This window comes from Python bivittatus, unplaced genomic scaffold (assembly GCF_059951505.1).
Source record: "Python bivittatus isolate LINGU-HERP-01145 unplaced genomic scaffold, Pbiv_v1 ctg000010_np1212, whole genome shotgun sequence".
Lineage (NCBI taxonomy): Eukaryota > Metazoa > Chordata > Lepidosauria > Squamata > Pythonidae > Python > Python bivittatus.
In genome coordinates this window covers 2403316-2427058 of record NW_028277029.1, presented here as the reverse complement: position 1 = coordinate 2427058, position 23743 = coordinate 2403316, and the positions used below count along the sequence as shown (strand labels likewise).

The 23743-nt window shown below is 46.5% G+C and overlaps 2 protein-coding genes across 2 annotated transcripts; both read right to left on the bottom strand.

Annotated features, from left to right (window-relative positions):
- Positions 1 to 260: 260 nt before the first annotated feature.
- LOC112542933 (polycystin family receptor for egg jelly-like) lies at positions 261 to 8202 on the bottom strand. Its single transcript, XM_025176955.2, is given in 2 exon segments — positions 261 to 2795; positions 2797 to 8202. Coding segments are annotated over 2 exon segments (7683 nt in total). The 5' UTR covers positions 7965 to 8202; the 3' UTR covers positions 261 to 280.
- A 7145-nt stretch (positions 8203 to 15347) lies between these two features.
- LOC148217189 (polycystin family receptor for egg jelly-like) lies at positions 15348 to 21937 on the bottom strand. Its single transcript, XM_088143203.1, is given in 4 exon segments — positions 15348 to 18477; positions 18479 to 20516; positions 20519 to 21694; positions 21697 to 21937. Coding segments are annotated over 4 exon segments (6585 nt in total).
- Positions 21938 to 23743: the final 1806 nt, after the last annotated feature.

The following is a 23743-nucleotide window of genomic DNA, read 5'->3' as shown; positions in this document are numbered from 1 at the left end:
CAGATCCTGAGCAAGGTGAACATCTCCCCAGCAAGGACTTCACTCCGATCCTCTGTCATTCAACCCTTTCGCTGATGACAATTAGATCAGTCGCTAGCCCAGAACTAAGAACTCAATCAATTGCTGAAGGGCTTCCAGAACAACAGAGAACAGAACGGCCATTTTAAATCTAAGCAGTAGAGGATGATCTGGGATCAGAGCAGAAGATGTTTGGGAATTCAGTATGATCCAGTGGAATAGCCCAGGAAAACCAACAAATGCGTGCTTCAGGCTGCTTTCTTCAAACAACAAGATAAAGCCTTTGATTTCTTTCCAAGTGTTTTCTCAAGGGTCGTCTTCTGCGCTTCTTATATTTCCCATACAGGACAGAGTTAAAAATGTCAGTGTCTGTGTTTGTATAAGTACCAGTGTGGGCAAAATACCACATTCTGTAGATCTTCTGGAGGATAAAATACATGACCTCAGCTTCATTCGAAGGCTCATTGTAAACAATTTCCTTCATGTCCGAGTGAGCCGACATGAGAATGACTTGACTTAAATTGACAAAAACACAGATCATCACCACCATAAAGGTCCCTAAAAAAATCCCCCCCAGCAATTTGTCCGACCTAAACTCGGTGTTCCTAAATGCCACAGCGCAATACGACAACACGGTCGTGAAGGAATAAAGCAGGGTGCGGAAGTTCCACTCGTGTTGGCCAAAGGCCACATATCCGAGGAACGTATATCCATAAAAAAATATGCCACCCATGACGAATATATTGATTATTCCAGGGAGGGCTGTCTGCAGGGATTTTTGGGCTAGGCGTATATCAAACAGAAATCTGAGATAGCGGTATGTTTTCAGGACCAGGAAGAAAATCAAAATTCCCAGTACGTCTCTGACCATCTGGTCAAACTGGGAAGCCGCATGGAATGGAATAAACTCTTGGGGGTGAAGTAAGTAAAACTGCACTAAGTCAGAGGAAAGCTTGAATTTGCACGCAAACACCACCAAAAACAGCACACAGACTGACTTTATCCCAAGGTTGATCAGGTTGGTGGCAGTGGTAAAGTAGCTTAGTCGTTCCTGGTGCACCATGCGGCATTCGTCGACGATATAAATTATGAGCATGTACACAGTGAGACAAAAGAAGAAAATCTCGCTTGTGCTTTGATGGGTGAAAAAGGGGAGCTGGTAAGAATGCACGGAGACACTAGTATTTACAGGGCCCAGTAAAGAGAATTCAAAGACGACGGAAACGCTACAGAACATATTGGCATCAACGTTGAATGTTGTTAATTCGAAAATCACGGCCCATGTCTGGTTGTCAATCCAGCTGTTCGTTTCCAAAGCTTCCAACCTTTTTGTTGAATTCACTTGGGGTTCTTTGGGGAAAAAATAAAAAGTGTATCCCCTGGAAGGGTATTTATTTAATTCTCCGTAGGAGAGGTACTCCCACTGGGTCGTACTTGGCTCATAACTGAAGCCTAGGAACTCCGCAGTGTGCCCAGGAACTGAGGTGTTGGTAGGAACTGCCCAGGATCCCAGGTAGTTGGCTCGGTCTTCTGGGTCAAGCCCATATTTCTTCCTGCAGTGAACATGATGCATCACAAATGTATTTTTCAAGTCACGGGGAAGTAAGCATTCCACATCAGAAGGTCCACTTCTTATTTGCCTCATTCTGGGCAACCCCAGGACTTTGGACCAGGAGTTTACAAGGTAGCTTGGGTGATAGACATTGTGAATGAGCGGCAGAAAGCTGTTGTTCACCCAGCTGTAAATATCCTCTATTCTATCCACGATGGGTAAATCAGTAGAAAACCTTCTATGCATGTCTCGATTGTAGTGAAAGGATCTGGTAATGTCTATTGGGTGCGAAATTGTTAAAATTAAGGTTAAGAAGATAAAATGGCACAACATGTCCTTTACGATTTTGTAAGATAGATACTGAACCATCTGCTTCTTTTGCAGGGCTCTAACTTCTTCCTTTTTCATCGGCTGGTATTTCTTGGAAGCTCTAAGTTGAACAAGGTCATCATGCAACTTCCGCATCTCATCGGCTTCCCTCATTGTTCTTTTGTACTTAATATCTTGATAGCTTTGCCAGGGGATGTTTTCACAGTATTTTGTCAAGCAGATATTCCAGCCTGAGAAAATAATGATTTGTAAGCTCTCAAAGAAGCTCATGTGGAGACAGAACGATGTCAGAGAAGCAATTAACCATTCAGAGGACGTTTTGTTACTGTAAGTCAGGCCGATGAATGTGATGAAAAATGACGATACCCCAGATACGAAGAAGACAAAGAACCATGTGCTACAGGCCAAATATCTGCACCATTGCAATTTCTGGGCTTTCCCCAAAGTTGCTTTCTCTTCTGCTGCATAATTATTACTGAAATTATTATCTGTGGCTGGAAATTGCTGTGACTTCGTCTCTGAAAGGTGAGTGCCTTCTTTATGAAGGTCTTCAGCCAAGCAAGGGGAACTTTCTTTCCCCCGGCCCTGAGCGATGTAACGCTCGGAAGGCTCCTTCATGGAGCATTTAAACAAGGTCACTGCAATCCATTCCACAGGAATGGAAAAAAAAGCACCAAGAATGCCAATTTTTATGGATTCCCAATACTGCAGTTCTAGGAAATAAAGATGTTCTTCTTTCTTAGTGCTGAAGATTATAGTGTTGAGCAACAGGGAAGTCAAAAGTATTGCCAAGCAGCAGGAGAGCCGCTGAAATCTGTTCAGAGAGCTGTCAATTCTGTGAACAAAGATAGAGAACCAGAGGTGGTCTTTGAACAAGCCATAGCTAAGCATTATAAAAATAATCAGCTCTGCTTATGGGGACTTGTGGATCAGTGACCTCAAAAGTCCATTCTATTTGGTAGTTATTCCTGCCTAGAGCCAACCACTTCCTGCACAGAAATAGCCACGACTTGTTTGTGTCTATGTTTTGGACTTTGATTCGGCTCAAGTACCAATTAGGACCGAAGCCACCGTAATCGTGCCAGATGTGGATAGAGAAGAGGTCTCCCAAGTCTTCCTTGGTAGTTAGCAGGAAAGTGTCAATGCATCTGCTCTGAAGGATCTTTGGAAATGCTGGATGGTTTAAGTGATGCACGTCACTCGACCCGTTCTGGCCAATGAGCTCAACGAACACGTCGGCTTTGGTCCCTGCGCTTGGACGGCTCCCGGTGTAGATGGTCAGAAGGTATCTCATTGTGTGAAAGGGGTCGTTATCTGGCAAATCTATAACCTGCTCTTCCACGCTAGCCCTATCTTTTCTTCTCACCCAGACGGCCAGGGAAATGTAGATTAGGAAGATGGCGAAGACAGTCAACCCTGGGACAGGGTTCTTCCCCGTCGGCGCTAAAAGGAGCATGTTCATATCAAGTTGTTTGGGAAATAAAAGTACCTTGCCGGCCACAAATCGGATTCCGGGTCTGGAGGTCCCTGCTGAATTGGATCCAGTTGACTTTGGGCTCCGTTTTTTTGCCTTGCAGACACAGTGGATTTTGGACCAGCTGGTCTGAGGGCCAAGGCTGCATGTTTCTTCTTTCCACTGGTCCTGCACGCCTTCTAGATCCAAACAGCCTGCTGCAAAAACAGCAACGCGGACCAGCTTTGCAGTTCGGTCTCTCACGACTGGGTGTGACTGTAAGACAACAGAAATGTTAAGTGTGTCCGCTCCACTGTGATGGGCATGGGACCAAAGCAATGACTTTGGAAGGCAAAGGACATATGGAACCTTGACGGCACATTCAGTTATAGCTGCATCCCTTTTCATGAGCGCTGGAGGACTGAAATGAGAAGCATTATATGAAACTAAGGGAGAATGGCTAAAATTGACGCCTAGGTAGATCAATACCTGGAAAGTAATTTTAATTTTGGGCACAAGTTGGACAAAAATGTCATTGGAGCTTCTTTTAATTTCCAAGTTAAAGCCACCCGTTGTTTTAGGAAGTTTTTTATCTGGCCCTACAGTCAAGTCAAAGATGGCCTCGTCTTTTCTGACTAAGAGCATTTCAACCACATCAGGAACAATGCTGGCTACCTCCCCTTTAGAATCGGTCCCCAGCATTTTGAATCCCGTCACCATTGTGCCAATGTTGCCAGTAAAATGCAACCAAGGAAAAGGATTCTGCGCAAATTCATAGAGAACGGTGGAAACGACACTATCGACTTCCAATTCCACACGAGAGCCCTGCTTCAGTTTTGGATAAAAGCAGTTCCTGCATTGTTTTCGGTTTGCGAAAGTTTCTGAAACGTCCCATTTTTCATCTTTCCATAGGCGGATGGTCCAGTTTTCGGCGGCCATGTTAGTTTCATGCCCACCAGGGACTTTGCCGTGTAAAACGAGATCCGCTAATATTTCCGTTACAGAAATGGCTTCTTTAACGGCATCCACATGAGGATTTTTGTGATTCAAGAGAGAAGCACTCAAGATATTGGATAACCCCGTGAGAATCCCGTGGCTAAGAATCTCAGTTTCCTTTGAACCTAAACCTTGCTCCCTGTGTTTTTTCAGAGCTTCGCCGACTTTTTTCAGTTTTCTGACTGCAAGCAGCTGCGATACCCTGTTGACTTCAGCGATTTCAAGCGTTGCTTGGCCAATACTTAGAATCACCTGATTGATTTCCCCGATATTAGTGCTAGGAATCCCTGCGGTTATATCGAGGAGGCGTTGACGCAAATCTGCTTTAGGGACCTGACTGGATGGGGAAGCTTCAATATTGTTTAAGGCCGAGGCCACCATGTATACAACGTAGCCTATCCTCAAGTAATCCTTGGTGATCAGCAACGCGGTCATAGGGGCGCTTGATCCATGGATCAAATCATGCAGTTCATGATGGGGGACAGCATCAGTCTTCTGCATTCTTTGATCAAGGACCGTGGCTTGCAAAGTGACTTGAGAAGATGAGCCAAGTGCATCATAAACTTCAACGTAGATAGTCAAAGCAGAGTTCTGGGATGGTCTACCAGGGGGGAGAAAAGTCCAGGGAGTTTGGGATTCATGTCCAGCATAGATGATTATCCCCAAAGTGTTATTCTGAATTGAGGATATGGAACTAATTCTAATTTGATCTGATGCTGCTATTACTTTATAGGAAAGAGGCTCATTTTTGTCTTCAAATCCGCTGCACTGGATAATGAATTTTGTTAGAAAAGCTGTACCTATCCTTGGATTAAGGACACACTTCCCTGTCTGGGGTGGAGCATTAACATAAAAAGAATATTCACAGATAGATGACCGTCCATCTTTCGTTATGACTTTTAGGCTCAAAATATAGGGCTGTTCCGCCATGGAGACCAGAGCAAACGCCTTGAGATGTAGATAGGAGTTGGATCTTCCAGTAGCTGTCTTGGAAGACCAGTCAAATTTGATTTCATTGGACTGGGCTGAGCGCAGTGACCAGTAATACAAGGACTTAATTTCCCTGCAGTTCGCACATTTACCAGACAGACAAAATCTTTCTGTTGGAATTACTGAAGTTCCGCAATTTTCAATGCATGCAATATTCAGAATCAGGCCACCGTGAACATGCACGTGTACGGTTTGGTGAGCCTCAGCTATCCTGCTAGCATTCTGAGCCACCAGGAGAAAATGGTATGTGTCATTTGCTTGAAGAGTTTGGGGAAGCACCGTCTGAACGGCATCGGAGGATGTGGTCCACTTCAGGTCAGCTTGATCTGGATGGCATTTCCCATCTCTGCTGAGAGTCATTGATTCATAGTCTGTTTTTCGCTTGGTGCAATACCAAGTATAGGACAGTCCCTGAGACAGACTGACCACCTCGCCGTTGGACAGGACAGATCCTCTCAGAATCCACCGGTCAGAAAACCCAACGGTCCGGAACTGGCCTCCAGCGATGACGGCCCTCCATCGATCCGACCCAATCTCCACGAGCACGGCGTCAGAGCGCTCTGTCTTCTTGGGGAGGGTGAATGAAATTAATTGCAGAGTGAAATTAAAAAGGTACAGGCCAGTCTCAAGACTTGAACTGGGGACTTTTAATATGACAAAGTTTCTTCCCTCAACACCAGGTGGGTTAAGAGGCTTTGACCAGTCTGGTGTTTCCGACAGATGGGAGACTTTGTAGATGTTCCAAGTGACGTTGGTTGCTTTGGCTCCTGGACAGTTGACCTGCATGTCTGCTGCTAGAGTAAATTCAGTCCCCTGCGCGTAATACAGGATGTGCTTGGTATGAACAGCCCGGTGGATCCTAACTTCAGGAATGGTGCAAGGTTTTTGCTGGCAGGCAATTTGGGATTCTATGACTTTTGAGGCATAAATATTAAACGTTGCTGTGAATACCATAGGAACTCTTGCGCTCTCTGTGCATTTCACTTTGGCTACAAAGCCCGCATACGAGGCAGAATTGAAAGCTAAGGCAGAGTCAGGAATGAAATGAGCTGCGTTTCGGATCTGATCAGCGTAGGCAAAACTATAGTTCTTTACCAGATTTCTGCCTATCGAATCAAAAACCTGCAACTTGAAGGTCCACTCACACTGTAGAAGAGGATGCTGCGCAGGTATGAACCATACAACGTAGACCAAGCTATTATCAGGGGAAGTGTTGTTGAAAACATACACTTCCATCTCGTTTTCCCCTAGAGTTTTGAACAGAGCCTCTTTCCGATTCAGATAGATATCCAGGCTGAATCTAAAAAACTGCAGCTGCGTGAATTTAACCGTAATCAGATAGGAGAGGCCCGCTTGCTGGTAAAGGACATAGCAGAGGCTGGAGTTGCCAGCAGGGTCATTGGTCCCACTGCCTTTTCGGCTGGAATAGTAGAGGCCCTGGGCACGGCTGAAAATATAAGTGCTAATCATGTTTTTCTGTGGGTTGAGCCTGATGGATACCGAGGTTGACCTGCTTGTCCTGAAAATTAAGGTCCCGTTTGAGTAATCGAGGCTTCCTCTCACGCTCCCTGACACCCTCTTGCTGGTATGGAAGTACATGCTGGCCACAACTGTTTCCGTGGCCCGGCGTGATGTGGGCGCAGCACAGAAATGGCTGTGCAGACCAAACGGGTTGTAATCGTAGGAGTGAGACCCCTCCAGGGACCCCTGCATGTCCAAGAGTTGGTAAGCTACTATTTCTCGGCTGAGCTGCTGCAGGTTCCAGGAGAGGCTCAGGGTCCCTTGTGGGTGTCTCTGCAGATGGGAAGTTACCCTAAAAACAAAGAGCAGGGCCGGCTCCACAAAGAAGTCCAGGCTGAGGCTGATCTGGGGTCCGGGCTCCACGCTGACGGAAGCGGTGTAGGATCCACGGTGGGGGTACTGCACGGTCAAGTGGTAGCTGTAGTAAGACATGCAGACCTGGCGCAGTTCTGCCCTGGGGTAGGCAGTCAGTGGTGGGAGCTCACTGTGCTGGTTGGTGGGAATGAGGAGGTCCTCGGGATGACCCCCTTGGCTCTTGAAGTGGTAGTGCCAGGTCGAACTCTTGAGGCGTGCACACCAGCCCAAGCGCACCGGCTGCCTTTCCAAAACGGGAAGCGTGTGTGGCCAGAGCAGGAAGAGATGGATGTCTTGCTCCACCACCGCAATGCTCAAGTTCCGATACAAGCACAAGGGAGCCGAGCATGAAGCTGAGGAGCACTGCACTGTAATCTGAGTGCTGGCCCAAGGCGGATGATGGGGGCCTTCCCTCGGCAGGCCTGGGCCGAACATCAACTGACCTGTCCAGCGAGTAGTGTGGTTGACCAGGGTGGACTCCCGGTACCAGTGGCAGAGAGGGGGCACCGGTGGCTCTGCCCCTCTGCCCTTGGGGTTCCCCCCAGGGGCTTTTGAGTAGCGCAACGCCACATATCTGTCCCAAAGACATGAGACCTGGAAAGGGTGGTCTTGTCGTTGATAGACGTGGTTCCCAGGCTTGGTGCACGTGACTGACAGTGGTGGCGGCATTAGATGAAGCGGGGCCACCAGCGTGCTGGGGGAGCAACTGGCCCAGCAGAAGAGGGGGAGCAGAGGCCACAGGAGCGGCATTGCTCCCACAGGGAAGGAAACCGTCTCTGAAGCTCAGCCGTTGCTCTGTCGCTCAGCCGTTGCCCAGCAACCTTAGGGAGGAAGTGAGCAAGTGCATTCTAGAACTTTCTTTGGTTGCCCCGGGCGACCCGTTTCCACTCTCAATATGGCCGCCAAGCTTCTTGCCCTTCCTTTCTCCTCCAGAATGCCACAGGCCTCTTTCTCCATCTTCGCTGCAGTGACAACAAGTCCTGGCATTATTGCGGGCTCAGATGGGATGCGGCAGCACTTGAGTCTCAAAGTGCTGCGGTGGCTGAAAGGATGGCGATGGAGCCAGAAGTCCTGCCCCCCCTCAGACAGGCCGATCTCTAAGGGGGACGGTCGCGTATCACACATCTGCGTCTGCAGTTGTGACAAGCACATAAGGGAAAAGTTGAGGAGAGGTGACTGGGGCTCCGGTCTGAGGGGGCCCCTCCAAGGGAAGCCAGGGACATTTGGGACTCTTTGGCTTGCCAAAAAGGGGAAACACAATCGCAGTGTATAAAATCCTTCGTGGCATGAAGAAAGAGGACAAGGAGATGATGGTTCCCTCCTTTTCTCGAAAAACGAAGCCACCCTTTGAAGCCAGCTAGAAAGAGGCTTTAGAAGAGGCCAAAGGGCACTGATGGACCTGTAGCACTCATTCCCACAGGGCACGGTGGCAGCCACCAACTTGGGCGGCTGTGAGAAACAAAGCTGCACAAATAATCCTTCTGGGTTTGAAAAGGCAACGTTTATTTCCAAGCATTTGCAAAGGCTGACGTTTCTCCACTCGCAGGCTGCAGGAAGCGCGCCATGAGAGATTTCAGCAAGGTTTTGATGCATCCCTTCACACGTCGCGTTGGTCCTGCCTCGTTATTGCCCTGGGGTGGGGAAATCCAAGTTCACAACCTATCCGAGACGCCTAAAACGCATATATTATTCCCAAACCCCTTTTTTCTTGTTCACAGTTTCTAATTTTCTTGAGATAAGTGTTCCTCTGTTCACCGTGGCAAACAGATGGAAGGGCTTGTTTAGGGACGGTAAAGCCAACACGAGGGTAGTAATCAAACTTTGTTTTAAATTATGCACCAATTCTTCCTCCTGAGGTCCCACCTTTAAATTTTTCAAGGGTTCTTGGTGGGACCTTAGTTAAGAAACTCTTGACTCCCCCATTCACCATCCCCAAATGTCATCAATGGAATGACTCTCTCTTCCCTCTGTAATTTAGGGCAATGCCACATAAAATGCCCTGGCTCCCCACAATGGAAACATTTTGCTGGGGGTCAAATGGGCCCTGTTCGATTTCTCCATCTCGTGTCTCCTCCATTACTTCTCATTCCCATCTCCCTGCCTCTGTTCTCCCAACCTCTGCGAGGCTAGGCTGAAGCTGCCATAACCTAAAGATGAATTAGGCAGGTAAGCAGAGAGGAAAAAGTCAGGGATCTTGTCTATGAGATCCCTTTGGGGAGGTAGATAAGAAGGAAGCAAGTCATTAAGGAAACAAAGGACCTGAATCAGAAAAAAAAAAAGTTGGGCCTGAGCACATGGAAACCCTCACCCCAATCCCATCAACTTGTAAATCAACCCAGCAAGGACTTTTGGGGATGAAAGGGGTCCCAAAGCCCGCCCACTCTGAGTCTTCTGAGTCATCTGAGTCACCTTTGGATCCAGACTTGGCTGCTTCAGTCCCTCTGGCTAGAGCCTGGCAGCCTAGTTGGGAAGGACGTGGGTAAGTGTGGATAAGTGTGTGTGCGTATGAGAAAGAGCAAATGTACCTTGCAACCAGTAAAGTTTTGCTGTTGCTTTAAATTCACTGGGTCTCCATGTATTACAAAGAACCTCTCTTGCCCCAGTGTTTGGTTGGAAGTGATTTGTGTGTATCCCCAATTATTTCCCGGCTGTTGACCAGGGCGGTGTGTCTGTCTGCTCCAACCACACCTATCTGGAAACCCAGGTAGAAAGCAAGGGGGGCTGACAAGATCCGTGGGCCTCAGCAGGCTGTGAGCGTGCGAGTGAGTGACCATAAGCCGAACCTGGGAGCAGCATGTGTAACACCTCCCTTTAACAAATCCTTTCTGAGCTTCTTTTAACAATTCTTCAAATGGTTTCTCATTCCAAGCATCTATTTCCTGAATCTTTTTCTGAATATCAGGCCATGCTTTGGTAACAAAATGGATTTTTAACAAACTTTGATTTACTGGGTCCTCTGGATTCATACCAGAATATTTCCTCACTTGATCTCTCAGACGCTGTAAAAACGCTGAGGGTGCCTCTCCTTTGTCCTGTTGTATCTCAAATGCTTTATTAAAATTTTGAGACTTAGGCACTGCATTCCTTATGCCTTGAATCATCATATTTCTTAGATCTTTCATATTATTTCTCCCATTTGGATTGCTGTTATCCCAGTTAGGGTCCATACTTGGGAACTTCTGATCTCCTGCCACTATTCCTTCCCCTGGGGATTTCTCCTATCCCCTTCCACAATAGCTGCATGTCTAATTAATCCCCTCTCTTCTCCACTGAACAGAATACTCAGACATCAACTAGGACCAAGTATATAAATTTGGTCCCCAAAACTGATCCAATGGTTCTGCCAATCCTACTGGATCCTCTATGAGATTCTTCATTTCCTTGTTAAAATTCCTTACTTCTGCAGCACTTAAAGGGGCATTTACATATCCAATTTGCCCCTGTCCCATAGGTACTTCTCTTAAGGGACACATTGTATTTTTCTCAATGTTCTTAGTTCCAGACCCCAGGGGGAAATTAATTAAATCCGTCTGGCATTGTCTTAACTCTTGTTGCAGTCTTGGATACAAAGGGGCCGTTGCTGTTCCAGGTCTATCCACACTCTGCCCCTCCTGATTTGATGGTGATGTTTCTGGAGGTCTTGCGACCCAAGGAGGATTATGGGGAGCTTGCAAATTATCCAGTGGCTCCCACATTTCTCCCTTTTTACTTCTACTTGTTTCCCTTCAGTTTTACCTTTCACCACAAACATTCCATTAGAACTCCCTACCCAACAGGAGGCATAGTCTGATTCCTCCTGGGATCAAAGTTTCTTGTTATTTACATATATATTTAAAGTCTGACATACCCAATCTTCATCTGACCCCAAACTTTGGCCAAAATACAGCTGGGGGTCTGATACTTTCTTTAGTTCACACAAAACAACAATATTGAATCTTTTTTTTCCCCCTATCACCAGACCCCCACTTCCTTTTCGGAGAGTTTTCACATGCACAAATGCCATCTCCCCAGGCAGCATTAATGTCTGCATCACCTTTTTCCAGCTCATCATTTTGCATATCTGCTAAATTATTTCCCACTGCTTCAAAACTACCTCCTTTCTGATGTCCATCAACATGCACTACTGCTATTTCTGTTGGTAGCATAATGGCTTCCATTACTTCCTTTATCAAGTCCTCATGCACCAATCCCTTTCCTTTACTGGTCATTAACCCTCTTTCTAACCAGATTTTCCCAAAAGTGTGCACTACACCATAGGCATATTCAGAGTCAATATAGGCAGTTCCCTGTTGTCCTTCTAGAAGCAGGAGGGCTAGAAGCAGGAGCGTATATAACTCACAGGTCTGTGCAGACCAGTGAGTCAGTGACCTCCCTGCTTCCAGAATCACCTTTTCTCCCACCTTCTAAGGGGACCTCCAACAGGTCTGGACGAACTTTAGTTTGTAATTCAATTACATCTACACAGTAGTGTTCTAGTTCTCTTTCATTTTCATGTTCATTGGCTAAGAACTGGGCTGGGTTCACATTTGGATCTGTAGTCAAGATCAAGTCTGGTTTTTCCATCAAAATGGCTTCATGCTTTAGGACCCCTGAGTCAGTCAGCCACCTCCCTGCCCTCTGATGCAGAATAGCCCTGACCTGGTGAGGGGTGCTTACAATTAAAGCTCCCCACAATGTTAGCTTTCTGCTCTCCTGCACCAAAATAGCAGTGGCTGCAACTGCCTGTACACAACTGGCCATCCTCTGATTACTGGGTCCATCATTTTGGATAAGAAAGCCACTGGCTTTCTCTGTCCAGCCCACTTCTGAGTCAATACCCCCTTTGCTATTCCATTTTCAGTATTTACATATTCACATAAAGCATGGCACTGGAAGTAGTCGTTAGACCCATCCCGGGGCCATGCAACTTGTTTGTTTTCCCACCACACATAACACACATTAACTATATTTTCTTTGGTCAGATTTAAGCCTTCCATCATTAGTTTAGATGGAGGCTTGTTCCAATTTCTTAATAACTGGCCGATCGGACTGTCCGGACTAATTCTTAACCGCGGGTTTTCTCTTATTTACCATGTCTTCTTTATTCAATTTCCATTTTTCTATTATTTCCTTATAAGGGGAAGAGGTCCAGCCTCATAATAATTTTCCTAAAGGGCCCTCTGGATCAATCTTAAATTTAGGGTTTTTCCGGATCCTCTTAACACATTTTACCTTACTCCAGCCTCCTCCCATAGTGCTTTACCACAAACCACTGGTTGCTTCACCAGAGTTTGCTAGGCACACGGGTTGGTTACTGTGGAGTGCTTTACCACGAACTACTAGGCTAGTACCTAGCTGCCAAACGCTCTACTCAAACTAGGGAGAGATCAGGAGACATCGCCATGGTCACCAAGGGGCCTCCAAGCAGCTCCCAGGGGCACAGGAAATAGGGAGGGGGGAAATCTCTCTGGAGTAAGATAAGGTAAGACAGAGCCAGTTTAAGGTGGCTTGACCTATCCGAAGTGATACTTAGCAGAAATCTTTTAGGAATGAGTGAACTCTTGCCACCCCAACCTTCATTACCATAACAAAAACCGCACCCCGCATAGCTAATCACCTATTTACCATGAACATAATGTATGTAGTATGTAGTATGTAGGGGTCTGTAAAAGGGGGTCTGTAGAAAGTAGGCGGTCGTGTAGAGTGTAACTTGGAGTACTTCAGCCAATGAGGAAACAAGGAGGGATTTACGGCCGGGGGCAGAGATGTTTAAAAATGGCTGAGATCTGTGTTTCGGGGTGGACTCCAGCTTGCAGCTTTTGAGTTCCACCCGCCTTTGCAAACGCTTCAATAAACTTTACTTCTGACTAACCCAGAGAAAGACTAGTGAGTGCATTTCTCACACTACGCAACTCCGTGCCTTGATTGGGTCCCACACAGAGGCAGGAACACCGCTCACCGCCCTGTAGCCCCCTAACCCCAGCTGAAGTTACTTTTTGTGGTGGTGCTTTAGCAGAATAGGGGTTGTAACAGTTGCCTGACGTGCAGAATATCCCCCGGGGTGTCCACAGGGTATGGCCTCAAAAGTCAAGATGCTGGTTGCGATGGAACGATCCACGTTCTTCCTCGTTTTTATGTGTAGCTTTAATCGCACCATCCCAGCCACCATCTTGACTTTCTTGATCACGTCCTACGGACAACCTGGACATCACCAGTTCAAAATGCAAAAGATACATTTAAAGATATATACTGTATATATATGTATATATATTATTTTTCTTTCCCTGTGCTACCTACTTTTCTCCTGTTTTTGTTTTTAATAATTCCTTCTGTGTACTCGCTCATTATCTTTCTACGCACTTGAGGTATAGAAGGGTTTCACCAGCTACTTCCAGGGACTAGAAAAATGGTGAAATGGGGCCCCGCTGGGTTTCACTAAAAAAAAAAATAAAGTCCAGCTCCGGGGGGGGGGAAATAGCATTAATAATTTTTAAAAACCCCTTTCTGTTGTGTTTTGAATGGGTAAAGTTCTGCGTGTCAGACAAGTGTTACTGAGACCTTATTGAACCCAAGCTAATAACGCAAGAAAGGAACGTGTGTCTTAAAAGGGGTTGTGGTGCCTCTATATACATGGATTTTGAATATTTTTAAAGTGGACATTTCTGGGATATTCCAAACACAGGTTAAGGAATTGCAATCTCTGATACTGCCCCATCAATGGAGTCACATTCTTAAAAACATTTAAATGGTATCTACAGATCTGACATTAAAGCTGATTCATCAAAAAATTGTATTTTGGGTGCGGCAGACTCCCCAAAGAATGTATTTGAAAGGACGGACATCAGATTTACTACACTGAGGTGTAAAAATCTGACTGATTTCAGGAATTATGCTTATATAGAGTACAGGAGGTAGCTAAAAGAATCACACTGAGAAATTGGAAAAGTTCTATTATTCCAAATGTTAAGGAATGGCTGCTAGAATGTGAGATCTATCTCTTTTGGGAAAGGCAATATTTTCTACTAAACAAAGGATACACCAACATGTGTTATTATGGCAGAGATGTTGTGATATTTTACAATAATCTTTTGTATTTATTATATTACAGTAGTGTATTTATTAGTAAACCAGTGACTATTGATAGGTATAACATATAGGAGACTTTTTCCCCCCTTTCTCTTAGTTTGTTTTTTCAATTTTCTTTTGGTTTCCATTAATTTTTTTAAGGTTCAATATTGTTTTGTGAAATGTGTATGTTAAGAATGTAAGATAAAAATAAAATTAAATAAATAAATGAAAGAAAGAAAGAAAGAAAGAAAGAAAGAGAGAAAGTAAGTTAGAGGCATAGCTGTAGGGAAATTTATCCACTGAGGGCGCTTTGGTAGCCAACGATCCACGGTAAATCCGAGGCAACATGCCAGCAAAGCAGGCCAGTCTGAATTTCCTTAAACTGGCTTAGAATAGATCAACTTCAGCACAGGACAGAAGCAGCTTGAGGTGCAATTCAGATATGCCCTGAAGGTGAACCATCCTGAATCAAACGGGCAACTTTTGGGACTCTATTCCAGTGTTTCTCAACCTCAGGAACCTTGAGATGGGTGGACTTCAACTCCCAGAATTCCCCAGCCAGCATGCTGGGAGTTGACGTCCACCCATCTCAAGGTTCCTGAGGTTGAGAAACACCGCTCTATTCCAAACTGGACAGAGAGGTAGAAATCAAATCAAATTGGAAACGTCCAAGCAAAGTGTGAAAAGAACTGGCAACGTTAATATCAATCAAAGACGAGTTGAATAAACCTACAGAATTTATTCAGATAAACAGGGAAGCTTTAACATGGAGAGATGCTTACTGGTGACAGATTAAAAAAGGAACTTTCATGTCACTACATTTCAAATGTCACATAACTACTAAGTGCAAAAAAAAAAACGGCAATATTAGGAAAGGCTCCTAAGATAAGAAGCTAACCATAAAATAAGGAAAGATATGGAACCCGAGAAGAAAGGAGGGAAGAGTTCAAGTCTTTAGTAAGGAAGCACGCCCACTGCGTAGCATTTCTATAAGCCTAATCCCAATAAAGATATAAACGTTGGGGGGGTCTGTAGGAGAGGGAGTCAAGAACATCAAGAGGGAGGTTGTGACTGCACAATTGAGCTTCACCCCTCTTTTACATGCATCGCACACATGAAGCCCGGTGAAAAGGGCCGGGCTTCAATCAGGTGGTCGCGGCCACCATCTTGATTTTCTTGACCCCCTCCCCCCTTCTCCCTTGAAGACACCCCGTCAACATTTCTGTTCTCTGCCCAGGATCCCAGGTAGTTGGCTCGGTCTTCTGGGTCAACTCCATATTTCTTCCTGCAGTGAACATGATGCATCACAAATGTATTTTTCAAGTCATGGGGAAGTAAGCATTCCACATCAGAAGGTCCACTTCTTATTTGCCTCATTCTGGGCAACCCCAGGACTTTGGACCAGGAGTTTACAAGGTAGCTTGGGTGATAGACATTGTGAATGAGCGGCAGAAAGCTGTTGTTCACCCAGCTGTAAATATCCTCTATTCTATCCACGATGGGTAAATCAGTAGAAAACCTTCTATGCATGTCTCGATTGTAGTGAAAGGATCTGGTAATGTCTATTGGGTGCGAAATTGTTAAAATTAAGGTTAAGAAGATAAAATGGCACAACATGTCCTTTACGATTTTGTAAGATAGATACTGAACCATCTGCTTCTTTTGCAGGGCTCTAACTTCTTCCTTTTTCATCGGCTGGTATTTCTTGGAAGCTCTAAGTTGAACAAGGTCATCATGCAACTTCCGCATCTCATCGGCTTCCCTCATTGTTCTTTTGTACTTAATATCTTGATAGCTTTGCCAGGGGATGTTTTCACAGTATTTTGTCAAGCAGATATTCCAGCCTGAGAAAATAATGATTTGTAAGCTCTCAAAGAAGCTCATGTGGAGACAGAACGATGTCAGAGAAGCAATTAACCATTCAGAGGACGTTTTGTTACTGTAAGTCAGGCCGATGAATGTGATGAAAAATGACGATACCCCAGATACGAAGAAGACAAAGAACCATGTGCTACAGGCCAAATATCTGCACCATTGCAATTTCTGGGCTTTCCCCAAAGTTGCTTTCTCTTCTGCTGCATAATTATTACTGAAATTATTATCTGTGGCTGGAAATTGCTGTGACTTCGTCTCTGAAAGGTGAGTGCCTTCTTTATGAAGGTCTTCAGCCAAGCAAGGGGAACTTTCTTTCCCCCGGCCCTGAGCGATGTAACGCTCGGAAGGCTCCTTCATGGAGCATTTAAACAAGGTCACTGCAATCCATTCCACAGGAATGGAAAAAAAAGCACCAAGAATGCCAATTTTTATGGATTCCCAATACTGCAGTTCTAGGAAATAAAGATGTTCTTCTTTCTTAGTGCTGAAGATTATAGTGTTGAGCAACAGGGAAGTCAAAAGTATTGCCAAGCAGCAGGAGAGCCGCTGAAATCTGTTCAGAGAGCTGTCAATTCTGTGAACAAAGATAGAGAACCAGAGGTGGTCTTTGAACAAGCCATAGCTAAGCATTATAAAAAAATAATCAGCTCTGCTTATGGGGACTTGTGGATCAGTGACCTCAAAAGTCCATTCTATTTGGTAGTTATTCCTGCCTAGAGCCAACCACTTCCTGCACAGAAATAGCCACGACTTGTTTGTGTCTATGTTTTGGACTTTGATTCGGCTCAAGTACCAATTAGGACCGAAGCCACCGTAATCGTGCCAGATGTGGATAGAGAAGAGGTCTCCCAAGTCTTCCTTGGTAGTTAGCAGGAAAGTGTCAATGCATCTGCTCTGAAGGATCTTTGGAAATGCTGGATGGTTTAAGTGATGCACGTCACTCGACCCGTTCTGGCCAATGAGCTCAACGAACACGTCGGCTTTGGTCCCTGCGCTTGGACGGCTCCCGGTGTAGATGGTCAGAAGGTATCTCATTGTGTGAAAGGGGTCGTTATCTGGCAAATCTATAACCTGCTCTTCCACGCTAGCCCTATCTTTTCTTCTCACCCAGACGGCCAGGGAAATGTAGATTAGGAAGATGGCGAAGACAGTCAACCCTGGGACAGGGTTCTTCCCCGTCGGCGCTAAAAGGAGCATGTTCATATCAAGTTGTTTGGGAAATAAAAGTACCTTGCCGGCCACAAATCGGATTCCGGGTCTGGAGGTCCCTGCTGAATTGGATCCAGTTGACTTTGGGCTCCGTTTTTTTGCCTTGCAGACACAGTGGATTTTGGACCAGCTGGTTTGAGGGCCAAGGCTGCATGTTTCTTCTTTCCACTGGTCCTGCACGCCTTCTAGATCCAAACAGCCTGCTGCAAAAACAGCAACGCGGACCAGCTTTGCAGTTCGGTCTCTCACGACTGGGTGTGACTGTAAGACAACAGAAATGTTAAGTGTGTCCGCTCCACTGTGATGGGCATGGGACCAAAGCAATGACTTTGGAAGGCAAAGGACATATGGAACCTTGACGGCACATTCAGTTATAGCTGCATCCCTTTTCATGAGCGCTGGAGGACTGAAATGAGAAGCATTATATGAAACTAAGGGAGAATGGCTAAAATTGACGCCTAGGTAGATCAATACCTGGAAAGTAATTTTAATTTTGGGCACAAGTTGGACAAAAATGTCATTGGAGCTTCTTTTAATTTCCAAGTTAAAGCCACCCGTTGTTTTAGGAAGTTTTTTATCTGGCCCTACAGTCAAGTCAAAGATGGCCTCGTCTTTTCTGACTAAGAGCATTTCAACCACATCAGGAACAATGCTGGCTACCTCCCCTTTAGAATCGGTCCCCAGCATTTTGAATCCCGTCACCATTGTGCCAATGTTGCCAGTAAAATGCAACCAAGGAAAAGGATTCTGCGCAAATTCATAGAGAACGGTGGAAACGACACTATCGACTTCCAATTCCACACGAGAGCCCTGCTTCAGTTTTGGATAAAAGCAGTTCCTGCATTGTTTTCGGTTTGCGAAAGTTTCTGAAACGTCCCATTTTTCATCTTTCCATAGGCGGATGGTCCAGTTTTCGGCGGCCATGTTAGTTTCATGCCCACCAGGGACTTTGCCGTGTAAAACGAGATCCGCTAATATTTCCGTTACAGAAATGGCTTCTTTAACGGCATCCACATGAGGATTTTTGTGATTCAAGAGAGAAGCACTCAAGATATTGGATAACCCCGTGAGAATCCCGTGGCTAAGAATCTCAGTTTCCTTTGAACCTAAACCTTGCTCCCTGTGTTTTTCAGAGCTTCGCCGACTTTTTCAGTTTTCTGACTGCAAGCAGCTGCGATACCCTGTTGACTTCAGCGATTTCAAGCGTTGCTTGGCCAATACTTAGAATCACCTGATTGATTTCCCCGATATTAGTGCTAGGAATCCCTGCGGTTATATCGAGGAGGCGTTGACGCAAATCTGCTTTAGGGACCTGACTGGATGGGGAAGCTTCAATATTGTTTAAGGCCGAGGCCACCATGTATACAACGTAGCCTATCCTCAAGTAATCCTTGGTGATCAGCAACGCGGTCATAGGGGCGCTTGATCCATGGATCAAATCATGCAGTTCATGATGGGGGACAGCATCAGTCTTCTGCATTCTTTGATCAAGGACCGTGGCTTGCAAAGTGACTTGAGAAGATGAGCCAAGTGCATCATAAACTTCAACGTAGATAGTCAAAGCAGAGTTCTGGGATGGTCTACCAGGGGGGAGAAAAGTCCAGGGAGTTTGGGATTCATGTCCAGCATAGATGATTATCCCCAAAGTGTTATTCTGAATTGAGGATATGGAACTAATTCTAATTTGATCTGATGCTGCTATTACTTTATAGGAAAGAGGCTCATTTTTGTCTTCAAATCCGCTGCACTGGATAATGAATTTTGTTAGAAAAGCTGTACCTATCCTTGGATTAAGGACACACTTCCCTGTCTGGGGTGGAGCATTAACATAAAAAGAATATTCACAGATAGATGACCGTCCATCTTTCGTTATGACTTTTAGGCTCAAAATATAGGGCTGTTCCGCCATGGAGACCAGAGCAAACGCCTTGAGATGTAGATAGGAGTTGGATCTTCCAGTAGCTGTCTTGGAAGACCAGTCAAATTTGATTTCATTGGACTGGGCTGAGCGCAGTGACCAGTAATACAAGGACTTAATTTCCCTGCAGTTCGCACATTTACCAGACAGACAAAATCTTTCTGTTGGAATTACTGAAGTTCCGCAATTTTCAATGCATGCAATATTCAGAATCAGGCCACCGTGAACATGCACGTGTACGGTTTGGTGAGCCTCAGCTATCCTGCTAGCATTCTGAGCCACCAGGAGAAAATGGTATGTGTCATTTGCTTGAAGAGTTTGGGGAAGCACCGTCTGAACGGCATCGGAGGATGTGGTCCACTTCAGGTCAGCTTGATCTGGATGGCATTTCCCATCTCTGCTGAGAGTCATTGATTCATAGTCTGTTTTTCGCTTGGTGCAATACCAAGTATAGGACAGTCCCTGAGACAGACTGACCACCTCGCCGTTGGACAGGACAGATCCTCTCAGAATCCACCGGTCAGAAAACCCAACGGTCCGGAACTGGCCTCCAGCGATGACGGCCCTCCATCGATCCGACCCAATCTCCACGAGCACGGCGTCAGAGCGCTCTGTCTTCTTGGGGAGGGTGAATGAAATTAATTGCAGAGTGAAATTAAAAAGGTACAGGCCAGTCTCAAGACTTGAACTGGGGACTTTTAATATGACAAAGTTTCTTCCCTCAACACCAGGTGGGTTAAGAGGCTTTGACCAGTCTGGTGTTTCCGACAGATGGGAGACTTTGTAGATGTTCCAAGTGACGTTGGTTGCTTTGGCTCCTGGACAGTTGACCTGCATGTCTGCTGCTAGAGTAAATTCAGTCCCCTGCGCGTAATACAGGATGTGCTTGGTATGAACAGCCCGGTGGATCCTAACTTCAGGAATGGTGCAAGGTTTTTGCTGGCAGGCAATTTGGGATTCTATGACTTTTGAGGCATAAATATTAAACGTTGCTGTGAATACCATAGGAACTCTTGCGCTCTCTGTGCATTTCACTTTGGCTACAAAGCCCGCATACGAGGCAGAATTGAAAGCTAAGGCAGAGTCAGGAATGAAATGAGCTGCGTTTCGGATCTGATCAGCGTAGGCAAAACTATAGTTCTTTACCAGATTTCTGCCTATCGAATCAAAAACCTGCAACTTGAAGGTCCACTCACACTGTAGAAGAGGATGCTGCGCAGGTATGAACCATACAACGTAGACCAAGCTATTATCAGGGAAGTGTTGTTGAAAACATACACTTCCATCTCGTTTTCCCCTAGAGTTTTGAACAGAGCCTCTTTCCGATTCAGATAGATATCCAGGCTGAATCTAAAAAACTGCAGCTGCGTGAATTTAACCGTAATCAGATAGGAGAGGCCCGCTTGCTGGTAAAGGACATAGCAGAGGCTGGAGTTGCCAGCAGGGTCATTGGTCCCACTGCCTTTTCGGCTGGAATAGTAGAGGCCCTGGGCACGGCTGAAAATATAAGTGCTAATCATGTTTTTCTGTGGGTTGAGCCTGATGGATACCGAGGTTGACCTGCTTGTCCTGAAAATTAAGGTCCCGTTTGAGTAATCGAGGCTTCCTCTCACGCTCCCTGACACCCTCTTGCTGGTATGGAAGTACATGCTGGCCACAACTGTTTCCGTGGCCCGGCGTGATGTGGGCGCAGCACAGAAATGGCTGTGCAGACCAAACGGGTTGTAATCGTAGGAGTGAGACCCCTCCAGGGACCCCTGCATGTCCAAGAGTTGGTAAGCTACTATTTCTCGGCTGAGCTGCTGCAGGTTCCAGGAGAGGCTCAGGGTCCCTTGTGGGTGTCTCTGCAGATGGGAAGTTACCCTAAAAACAAAGAGCAGGGCCGGCTCCACAAAGAAGTCCAGGCTGAGGCTGATCTGGGGTCCGGGCTCCACGCTGACGGAAGCGGTGTAGGATCCACGGTGGGGGTACTGCACGGTCAAGTGGTAGCTGTAGTAAGACATGCAGACCTGGCGCAGTTCTGCCCTGGGGTAGGCAGTCAGTGGTGGGAGCTCACTGTGCTGGTTGGTGGGAATGAGGAGGTCCTCGGGATGACCCCCTTGGCTCTTGAAGTGGTAGTGCCAGGTCGAACTCTTGAGGCGTGCACACCAGCCCAAGCGCACCGGCTGCCTTTCCAAAACGGGAAGCGTGTGTGGCCAGAGCAGGAAGAGATGGATGTCTTGCTCCACCACCGCAATGCTCAAGTTCCGATACAAGCACAAGGGAGCCGAGCATGAAGCTGAGGAGCACTGCACTGTAATCTGAGTGCTGGCCCAAGGCGGATGATGGGGGCCTTCCCTCGGCAGGCCTGGGCCGAACATCAACTGACCTGTCCAGCGAGTAGTGTGGTTGACCAGGGTGGACTCCCGGTACCAGTGGCAGAGAGGGGCACCGGTGGCTCTGCCCCTCTGCCCTTGGGGTTCCCCCCAGGGGCTTTTGAGTAGCGCAACGCCACATATCTGTCCCAAAGACATGAGACCTGGAAAGGGTGGTCTTGTCGTTGATAGACGTGGTTCCCAGGCTTGGTGCACGTGACTGACAGTGGTGGCGGCATTAGATGAAGCGGGGCCACCAGCGTGCTGGGGGAGCAACTGGCCCAGCAGAAGAGGGGGAGCAGAGGCCACAGGAGCGGCATTGCTCCCACAGGGAAGGAAACCGTCTCTGAAGCTCAGCCGTTGCTCTGTCGCTCAGCCGTTGCCCAGCAACCTTAGGGAGGAAGTGAGCAAGTGCATTCTAGAACTTTCTTTGGTTGCCCCGGGCGACCCGTTTCCACTCTCAATATGGCCGCCAAGCTTCTTGCCCTTCCTTTCTCCTCCAGAATGCCACAGGCCTCTTTCTCCATCTTCGCTGCAGTGACAACAAGTCCTGGCATTATTGCGGGCTCAGATGGGATGCGGCAGCACTTGAGTCTCAAAGTGCTGCGGTGGCTGAAAGGATGGCGATGGAGCCAGAAGTCCTGCCCCCCCTCAGACAGGCCGATCTCTAAGGGGGACGGTCGCGTATCACACATCTGCGTCTGCAGTTGTGACAAGCACATAAGGGAAAAGTTGAGGAGAGGTGACTGGGGCTCCGGTCTGAGGGGGCCCCTCCAAGGGAAGCCAGGGACATTTGGGACTCTTTGGCTTGCCAAAAAGGGGAAACACAATCGCAGTGTATAAAATCCTTCGTGGCATGAAGAAAGAGGACAAGGAGATGATGGTTCCCTCCTTTTCTCGAAAAACGAAGCCACCCTTTGAAGCCAGCTAGAAAGAGGCTTTAGAAGAGGCCAAAGGGCACTGATGGACCTGTAGCACTCATTCCCACAGGGCACGGTGGCAGCCACCAACTTGGGCGGCTGTGAGAAACAAAGCTGCACAAATAATCCTTCTGGGTTTGAAAAGGCAACGTTTAGGACTCCGATTAGCGGGGTCCAGAAGGCGGGCCTTCTCTGCTGTAGCCCCGCCCTTTGGAACATCTTGCCCCCAGAGGTGAGACAGGCCCCCTCACTCCAGGCCTTTCGGAGGGATTTGAAGACCTGGCTCTGCCACCTGGCCTGGGGCGGGGAGGGAGGTTGTCAGAAACGGGGTTGGCTGGCCCCCTAGAGGCCTAGTGTGGGTTCCATCGGCCTCCTGGATTTTTTAGCCTTTTTATCTTTCTCTTTGTACTTTGGTTTTTATAATCTTTTAATTATGTATTGCCGATTTTAGTTTGTTGTAAGCCGCCCAGAGTCCCCCGTTGTGGGGAGATGGGCAGGGACAAATCAAATAAATAAATAAATAAATAAATAAATAAATAAATAAATAAATAAATAAAAATAATTCCAAGCGTTTACAAAGGCTGACGCTTCTCAGCTCTCAGGCTGCAGGAAGCGCGCCATGAGAGATTTCAGCAAGGTTTTGATGCATCCCTTCACACGTTGCGTTGGTCCTGCCTCATTTTTGCCTGGGGTGGGGAAATCCGAGTTCACAACCTATCCGAGTCGCCTAAAATGCATATATTATTCCCAAACCCCTTTTTTCTTGTTCACAGTTTCTAATTTTCTTGAGATAAGTGTCAAGGCCCAGGACCATCTGTCTTCACTAAGTAACTGCCCTTTGTGTTGTTATCTTTTCTTCCTTCCCTGATTCACACATTCTTACCAATAAAAGGCAAGACTTGTTTCATTAGCTTTCATCCCCATTTCTCACCTTGGGGTGTGTGACCCCTTCCTTTTTGTAAACACATTCAAATTCCAAGCCTCATCACTTTGACCCTTAAGTATGGGAAAGTCGTGTTACCAGGAAGTTTTGTTAAAAGGTAATTTCTATTCCTTACCACGGCTTTCCAAGGGGTGGGATAAATTCATGGAAGGTTGATCAAGGGATACTGGTCTTGAAGACCCCACGGAACCTCCAGGGCCAGGAGAAGCATGTCTCCATTGCCAGTTGTAGGGGGGCAATGGCAGGACAGGGGTTGGTCTGCG